The following is a 9,515-nucleotide window of genomic DNA, read 5'->3' on the forward strand; positions in this document are numbered from 1 at the left end:
CCTCCTGACATCTATACTCATGATGGGTGATCCAGATGACATTTACCTTCTTCATACACTGCAAAATGCACATTTATGACATAAACATTTTTTCTATTTGAACTTCTGTAATTATCAGCCTTCTAGGAGATTTTTAGGACAAAACTTTTTAATTTAAAAAAATAATAATTTTGAAGGTACATGTACACATAGGCCTTCTCGTAAAATATACGCACTGTAAGAATTTGCTGGGATTCAATATTTATGCATCTAGTTTAGCATGCTAATCTTTTTTTCAAAGCTCAGCATAGACTATTAATTTCCACATTTCAGGTTTTTCAGAAGTAAAGTTCAAAATGTACAGCTACCCACCCTTGTCACAGAATTGAAGATATACTTCTACCAGCAAATGGCCAAGAGAGAGAGATGATATTACCTTAACAGCAGCTACATCCCAAATAATTCTTGTGAAATCACTTCTATTGTTGATGATCCTATCAGAGACCCAGAGATAAGGAAACCTCCTGCATCCACTTTTACAACAGGAACTTTATCTGGCCCATCCAGGACACGGTAACTCCGCGAAGCCACTTGGTCCCTTAAGAAAACAAGCAAACCAGAAAAACAAAAAAAACCCAGGAGATCCCCTTAAATGAGTTCAACCATATCTACACCAATACATTACACAAGTCTAAGACTGCTCTTTGGTGTGTGTTTTTCCCACATGTCTGCAATGCAAGCTGAAAAGTCTGTGTTCTAGTCTAAGATTGAAAAGTTTTAAGTTCTGATTCAAGCTCGCTCGGAAGAAAACTTATTAAGGTGTAGGCACGTGTTGAAATCTAGTCTCCATCCATTGCCCTGCAGCGTCACCACTCACTGATGTAACCTTGATTCCAAATAATAATGGCTAAGGCCACAACAAGCAGCTTCTGCCCTCATTTTCTGTAAACAATATTTAGAGGCAGATTAGTCTGCCAGGGGCAGTGCTTGGATTAGAGACGAAGTCAGGGACTTGATAAAGTGGATCCCATCAGTTTCCTGGAAATGGTTTTATAGACAAGGCTAGTTTTTGGAATAGCTCTTACCATGATATTTGGATAGTAGTGAAATGAGCAAATACACAAACTGTAACTAGTGGGCATTCTGAGACATTAGTTACTTTTAAGTATCACTTATCACATCTTCTAAAAGATCTGCAGATGATTATTTTTTTTGTCCTCCCAAGCTCCTCCACTGAGATTGAAATACTGCATCCTAGGAAAAAAAGCATTCAAGCTGGATTTTACTTGCCCTTTTCCTGGCAATAGTGTAATTATTTTTGATGGTAGAGTTCAGACATAGGGGCTCCAACATCGGATAGTGAAGGTAATGGGACAAAGAAATGCACCAACTGCTATCGAGCAACTTAATGACTAATTAATTAGTAAAAATGCTCAGAGGAGACAGCAAAACAACATTAGTAAATTACTATAAATGACAAGGCTCCTAAATAACTGTTTTGAAAGCAGATACTGAATGGCCATGGTCACTGGAGCGCCAGTGAAACTAATGTCTCTTTCCCCTTGAAAAATAAATGTATCTAAAGCCTTGCCCTCAGTTCATGTCCTGCTGTTTCCATCTGCACACTCTTACGCAAGGAAAAATAAATTTTGAGCTTGAAACGAGTCTGAAATGTTAGTCTTTGAAAACAGGTTATGTAAAAAGGACTTCTCATTTGGAAAGGAATTCTAATCACAAAATCCAGTCATAGCCTTTGTGTAAGAAATAGAAGTATAGCCCATAAAGCCTTGGTCACCCATAAAAAGCTAGTGTAAGCAGGCTGCAGCTTGTCCTGGTTTGGGGTAAATAGAGCTGGTTCTGCTCTGTGATCTTACTTTTTAACTAAAATCCCTCTAATCAACTGCTCTGTCTGAGTTAGCAGTGTTTTCATAAACTATCTGGCTGTAGCAGGGATAAGACTTCATGTTTAGAGTTACTGCCAGGGATTGGTGTGCAGACCAAGGCCACTGCTAAGCTTGGATCCCACACGGAGGGGGGCAGAGAGCACCCCGCACCTAGGGGGAGGAGCGGGCAGGAGAACTGACCCCAAGAGTCACCAGTGGGGTATTCCATCCCATAGCCATCATAGCCAGTAGAAGCTGGAGGATCAGGAGGGACAACGCCTTCCGAGTCTGCTACTACTGGGCTACTGACTGCTGCTACTGCAGTGGACGGCATCTACAAAAAACTTCATCCATCCTACCTTTGTTTTCAACTCCTATGTTCCTGAACTGAGTTCCAGAATCCAGCTCCTGTGCCCAGTCCCTGTCTGTGACCAAGTCCAGCCTGGGATCCTCTCCCTGGAAGCTTCTCCCCAGCCGGGGGTGACGATGACATATTACAATCAGGGGGAACTGAATTCGGGACTAACTTTATATATTTATATATATTTGTACATAACCTACTTTATTATTATTACTACTATTATTACTAATGGTAATATTCAAACTTTTCTAATCAACAAATCTCTCTCTCTCACTTATTCCCTTTCCCTTTCAGGGGTAGAGGGAGGGGAGAAAGCGTCTATCACAATTCTGAGGACTACCCTGATCCCAAACCACAACACAGCTTTAACTGGATAAGCATCTTTTAATATAAGGATCTAAAAGTTGCAAATATTGAATAAATTTTCAAGCTACAACCTAATACAAGATTTGACAGAGCCCATGAGTGCAGGTAAGATCCTACTAATCCTAAGATCCAGAGAAGTTGTGTCTTAGATGTGATACTCTTTTTAAACCACTGAGACAGCTTCGTTCCAACAGAATTGCTTTATGGGTTTGATAAACCGTTGATACAAATCACAGTCTGAAAACTGATCACTAACCTGTTTGTCTGAAGTTTAATAAAGGAATTTGGTGACATTAAGATCTGCTCTGCTTCTGCTTCTGGAGTGACTAGATAAAGTTTTTCAAACACCTGGGAAATAAAATGCATTTTAGTCTACTGTTGTATGCAGCAAGTAATTTATTTCCACTTATTTCACTTTCAAAACAAACAAAAATCCCCAAATAAAACAACAACACACTTTTTTTTTTATGTTGTATATAGCAAAGAAAGAATTAAACATGTATATTTGAAAGTGGGACAGGCAGCAACTTCTAGGAATTATCCTGAAGAACGTTCATTTCTATGGCTATAGCTACACTCTGCAGCAGTGTGAAAAAACAGAGGTAGATTGGTCAAGCAAAATGTGGTTGGAGACCTCACAAGTCTGAGCCCATGAACTGAATGTCCACATGAGGGGCACTCAAGCACATTTTCCAGTTTTCTTTTGTCTAAAGGAATTCAGCTGACATACTTTGAAACTGCTCCTCAGTAAGAGGCAACCTCTTCACTCATTTCAGAAGCCAGTTCCTGCTCCAAGAGAACATACTGGCACAGATGTGTATGACAGGCACCACACCCAAGAAATATTCTTGTGCAGCGGGGAGCTCCAGCAGCAATGTGCTGGTACGACTCGAACAGTGCTTACATACAAGACACCAGTCACCTCAGTTTGACCTATAGCAAAAAATTAACTCCTGAATTTCATTCAGGCATCACACCAGTGTGTGACTGCTCAGTGTACGCCTTACCAGCATATGGGGAACTTGGACGTTTCCAAACAGCACTAAGTTATATAAAGAAGAGTAAGGGCTCAAAGATAAACCAAAATTAGAACTACTCTTTTGTGTTTCAAAATCCTGATTTCAAATACAGATTTTAACACAGCTCTGAAATAGGTATTACAACAGTAACTGTGAGGAACACCATCATACCTGAATTTGGATTTCATCGGAGAGTTCTCTTGCCATGTTGTGGAACTGGTTGGCTGCAGGATCAAGGACCTTGACAACAACTTCCAAGCCTGATTCTCCCTTCACTCTGGCATAAACATCCACTGCAAAATTATATTTTGCAGGAAGATGAAAAGAGGTCTGGGACAGGAAAAAGTGATTAAAAATTTCCTCACAGAAAGAACTGACATTGATACAGAGGGAAGACCACACCCAGTGCTGACAATCACTTTGATTTTCAGTCTGTGGAAGGCACAATATTTTCTCAGTTCCCAGCATGGGGCTGTTTCCTTTCCCCAGGATACACACACGTGCAAGTGCACACACAGTTTACCTCGCTGTGTCTTGTCTTGACATCCAGAGTGTCCCTCTTTGTGACAGACCAGTGGAACATTAACCCCTGGACAGCGTTGCCAAATGGAAAAGGAGTCTGGCTACTGGTGATGCCCATGACATAAACTGCCATCTAGAAACAGAGAAACCAACTTTCTTAGGTAATTCCGGGATGTTAACCAAAACTGCACAGTGCAAACATCATGAAGCTTAAAGCTGACTGATGCAGAGATAGTATTTTCTGTGAAGGAAACAGTCCGCCTGCTGTGTATGTTGTAAGGATGTATCATGCACAAGACTCAACCAACAACTTGTAAAAAGTAAATTTGGATTCTTTATCTCTTGCTACATCATACTCTGCAAAAGGACAAATACCACTTTTCCATCAGAAAAGATAAGTTCAACCCATTCATTCATCCATTTGCAGCATCAAATCAATTTAGTTTTTGACATTACACTTGAGTTTTTGACATCTTTCTCTAGGTGATGTTCCTGATTAACTCTGCTCTGGACATCAGCTTTCCCCTTCCAACTCTCCATATTAAGACAGTGTAAACATATAAACACAAAACATGGATTTTCACATTTTTATTTTTAATCTTCAAAGTAATTAATTCACCTGGGCAAGCTAGAATCGGCAGGTGTTCTGGAATGGGTAACTAATAGGGGAAATACAGACCCTTAAAAAGTAGACTTAGGGTAAGATAATTTGACCGATATCTGTTGTTCTGGATAGAGCAGACATAGTGTAGATTTGTGGCATGCAAAGGGAGAAAGTCCCCACTGCAGACAGAACGAATATGAGAGAATACTTCTCCAGTTAAATGATGCTTCTTCAGCAGGGTCTGAATTTCTGAAAATCAGTCTGGTGTATAGGGTAAGTTTGTCCTGATTTCTGTTTTAATATGTTCAGCTCTGGACATTCTCTACCGACAGCACACTCACTCCTGCAGCAGCAGTGCTACCCCAGTGCTACTATCTGGTGATCTAATAGGAACAGTCACAGCTTTTCAGGTCAAAATTTTAAGGCAATAAAGCTAACTACAAATCCACCAACCTGTGTCCCAGTTTTCATTCGTGTTATTGGTGCACGAATCCTAACAGCTGTCAGCTGTATGACTTCAACTTCCACTTTGTCCTAAAAAGAAGGAAGAGAAGACGTTGTAAACACTTGCCAATGTGAACTAGATGTCACCTTCAGGATCTAGCCACTCTTTCACCATACTCTAACCACAGTTGCCAAGTGATTTATCACAAAAATACAGATGAACATAATTCAGTAGGACTGTAAGGAACTACAAGAGCATTAACTTTTGGTTGATAGGCATTTAAAAATCCCACATCAAAAAAAAAAAAAAAAAAGCTGGGCTCAAAATTTCTGACGTGCCCGATGGGGCTGAGCGGGCAAGGACAGGATCATAGGGTTCCCCAGGAGAAGAGGGATGAATAAACCCAGAGGGTGAAGGAACACCTTGACAGAATTAGAAGGAAATGAGAATAGTAAGCAGCAAATGGGACAATCAAGAATAAAAGGATGGTGTGATACTCTGTCTCCTCTTCACATATTCTGACATTCCTGATAGATTTTATTCCTACTGTATAGCAGGGAGGAAAGGTCAGAGTTGGACCTCACTGAGCAGCAGATTTAGCTTTCCAGTTCATTCCGCTTCCTGCCACAGCATCAGGGCAGACTGCTGCCCCTGCCTAACAAAGCACAGACAGATATCTCTTTTCTAAAAACATTAGTCTCCTCTTGGCCTGTGGCGACATCTTTCAACAGCAGAGCTCTGTGGTGTGCAGCAGCTGTCCTGCCTTGACCTCAATGAAGAGCCACAAGATTGGTCCCAGGTTCTGTTGTTCGAGTCACAGGCAAGCCCCAGGGACTCGTGCTCTGTTCCAGGCCCGCTCAAGAGCCTCCCTCACGCTCAGCTAGGGGGGAATCCTACGGACAGATTCTGAGGGAACATCAGGGATTCACTGCTTGAACTTCCCAGATGGATTCAGACAGCTTGCCATACAGCCCACCTATAGCTTAAGAGATGCTGTGTTTCTTAGGGAACAGTCACCTTCTGACTTCTACTAACATGAGACACTGCTAAACTGCAAAGTGATGCAGGCAAGGACAGCCTTCTGTGGGGTTAGAAAGGCTTCTTGAGAGGGGCTTTTCTAGATTTACTAACCAGTTCTAAAACTAACAGAACTTTTGTTTTAAGGTACAGCAAGATTTAGGTGTCTGTTGGAACTATCACCCATGTCAGCACATGTGTAAATTCACTGGGATTATGAAACTCTGGTTTTTCATTTCCTGAAGGAAAGCAGTGAAGTACACAGAGTAACATTACTGATGCAAAAAGATTATTTGCTCATTTTGAGCCAAACATGTGAGTTAGAGGGAGCCTCTTTGAGCCCTGAACAGTATCACAAAACATTACCTGAGACACCACAACAAGCTTCCCTGTCTCTGCATCCACAGCTTGCACCACTCCTGTTACTGTCCCATTCCCAACCGCCACTCCTCTGACCAGCCCAGTGCTCTTCACTGATGCAATCTTCTCATCACTGATGGAGAAAATGATGTTGGACTGAGGTTGAGGGCCTCCTTCTGAAGTGATCTGTAATTAACAGCACACAGATCAACTAAAGTTAACCCATCAGATACTTATTCTGGTTAATGTTACGTGGTACGTCACTTCCCTACTCAACACCACAGTGTTTCCAGTAACAGGAAGATGCCTGAACCTCCCAGGACATCTTAGGGCTTATTTCTCCTGCACATTGGTCCTTGTGTGATGGCAGACTGGGAAATAGGCAAGCTAAACAAAAAAGTGGCCGATGTATTTTGCAGAATGTAACAGGCTCATGCTACATCCAGCACTGAAAGCTTCGGAAAAATCTACCTCACTTCCTCTTCACCACACATGGTATCGCTCTGCTCTGTGCTTCAGTTTGTAGAACAAGCCCACTCGTTAATTAATTCATTTCATGGAGGTGACAGATCTATTAATGCCGTGCTGGTATTTAACATTGGAAAAGGCGACACTCCCTCAACACCAATAAATACAAAACCTTTGGTCCAGCAACACAGTAAAGCAGGAGATGAATGCAGCTAAATTCCCAAGCTGGGTATCTCTTCCTGAAAGAGAAGTTCTAGATATTGACTTTAAAATAGATATTACAAAAGAAAGAAAACATGCAAGAAAGTGCCCTACCTGCATCATGGCCCCAATAATGAGGGTCACTTTCCTTGGCAGCAGTCTAAATGGGGGAAAGACCTAAAAATAGAAATATTAAGACTTGTGTTTGTGCTATTTTCATCAGGTAAATTATGTCACAAAACAGTACATAAAAGTGTAAGAATGAGTCTTCACTTGTCCAATTACAGTAAATTGAGAAGGCAGAAACTTAGCTCATAATGCAGTTCAAAAGCACTATACAACCTGAAACAGATTAGCTTTTGGGACACTTCTGGTCAGAATGAGCAGTTTATATTTTCTGGCAAATTAAATACAATACTATAAATTAACTACAACATACTGTTCCTATTCTGTCATAACACAGATTTGGTTTATGCATGTATTTGGTCTGAAAGGGTTTACTTCAATCTGTTTTGGAACAGAGTTGATTCTTTCTCCTCTTTTGTCAGCAACAGTTGCCGTAAGACTGGTCTGGCCAATGGCCATGCCGTGCACTAGAAAAGCAGCAGTATGGTCATCAAGGGCTTCGCTGAGTGGGCTATGGCAAAGAAACACATTAAAACAGAGATGTTAATTGAATAAATTACATCAGTAACAAAGGACTTATTCAGTGCACAGCAGTTTTATCATAAGGATGAGTAGATAACTATGTCTTAAGCAAAATTAAAGTAACCATCACATTTCTACATGTAACACCATGAAATGGCTCTTTGTGGCCTGTGTCTTAACTTGAAATTAAATACTTGAAATTAAAATTAAAGAGTGTTATGTACGGAGAAAAACCAAACCCAAAGAAAGTGGTCCAAGCCTTGATTACATCCCTTGACACTATTTAACTTCCCTAGACATCACAGAATCATTATTACCAATTACCTCAGCACTAAAAAATCCAACAGTCCCCAAATCTTTACTTCCCCTGTGATTTTAATGGTTGTATTTATAGCTTGGAAAATAAGGAGCTTGGAGGCCAAAAGGGGATTTAGCCTACCTGCTTCTACAAGGGTACATAACAGACAGGGGGAGTTTGGTAACATCAGAGATGTCTTCAGGGAGCTCTTCCCCTGACATTATTTGCCAAGTCACTGCTTCCAAGATGCAGGAGGCTCCATGAAATATTAGCATATGAATCCAGTCTTGTTCACCAGTCAACAGGATTTAGACTGTTAGCTCAGGCAATTTTCCCAACAAATAATCAATTTTTACGATTTAATGGGTAATTAAAACTTTAAAAAAAAATAGAACCTCAGTCACTGTATGCTACCGTGCCTCCAAGACAATACCTTTACTCATTTTTTGCTTATTCTGTCTGTAAGCATATTTGCAGATTAATGAATTAAAAAAAAAAAATCAATTAACTTACACAAGTGAAACAATCTGAGATGCTGCCCTTAGTTTTAGGTCCATGACAGAGAAGTATTTTGCCAGAAAAGGTTTCTTGGAGTCATCCAGAACTCTGACCTAAGCTTTAACTGTCTTTCCAATCTCCACCTGTAACAGTCACACGCAGTCATTTTTCATTTAAACTATTCTTATTTATTAGCATAAACGTTTTCATTTTATTTTGTATGACACTTCTAGTGAGGAACTAGAGATCAAGCCCCAGGGTTAGATTAGCACTGATTTTAAAGAATAATCTCTGCCAGCTGTGGTTAGTGTCAAATTATAGAGATGAATTCAAGACTTTCAGCTGGCAAGGGCATAATCCAAACATTCTGAAATATCAACACTATTTTGTGTAAGACACACCCAAGCTGGCAAGTAAAATGAGCTGGACTTTTTTTTGGTTCGTTTTTAAACCATGACATATGAAAAAAGATGTTATGGCAAAACCTAATTAAAAAAAACCAAACCTGTTCTCGTGCACTTTACATAACAGGAAAGGTAAATTAGTGTGTTCCTATAAACTAAGAATTAACATTGCTATGTAAAAGCAGAAGCTGAGCTTGCTGCCATGAACATGAAGTAAGAAACACCTGACAGACTTAGAACATAAAGGATAAATTTTGGAGGGAGAAACAGAAGCACAGGGAGAGCAAACTGTTCCTCTAAGGTCACAGAGCTCAGCAGAGGGCCTGAAGCACTACATCCTATCATCTTGTACATGTCTCATCTTCATGTGCCTGATCAGCCCAAGGAACCAGGGCAGTCTGGATCAGCTAATAATGCCGGTTTCAAAGCCACTAACCTTGTC

The 9,515-nt window shown here is 40.4% G+C and overlaps 1 protein-coding gene across 1 annotated transcript; it reads right to left on the minus strand.

Annotated features, from left to right (window-relative positions):
- Window positions 1-426: 426 nt before the first annotated feature.
- Window positions 427-7,386, minus strand: LOC103769764 (nuclear pore membrane glycoprotein 210-like). The gene is made up of 7 exons (XM_008936999.1): window positions 7,340-7,386; window positions 6,563-6,742; window positions 5,188-5,268; window positions 4,132-4,263; window positions 3,780-3,938; window positions 2,846-2,937; window positions 427-577 (listed from the first exon to the last, which is right to left on the minus strand). Exons 1-7 carry the CDS (start codon window positions 7,346-7,348, stop codon window positions 427-429), a joined length of 804 nt encoding a protein of 267 aa, XP_008935247.1. The 5' UTR covers window positions 7,349-7,386.
- Between the last annotated feature and the right edge of the window lie 2,129 nt (window positions 7,387-9,515).

Source organism: Merops nubicus, unplaced genomic scaffold, assembly GCF_000691845.1.
Source record: "Merops nubicus isolate BGI_N331 unplaced genomic scaffold, ASM69184v1 scaffold11023, whole genome shotgun sequence".
Taxonomy (NCBI): Eukaryota; Metazoa; Chordata; class Aves; order Coraciiformes; family Meropidae; genus Merops; species Merops nubicus.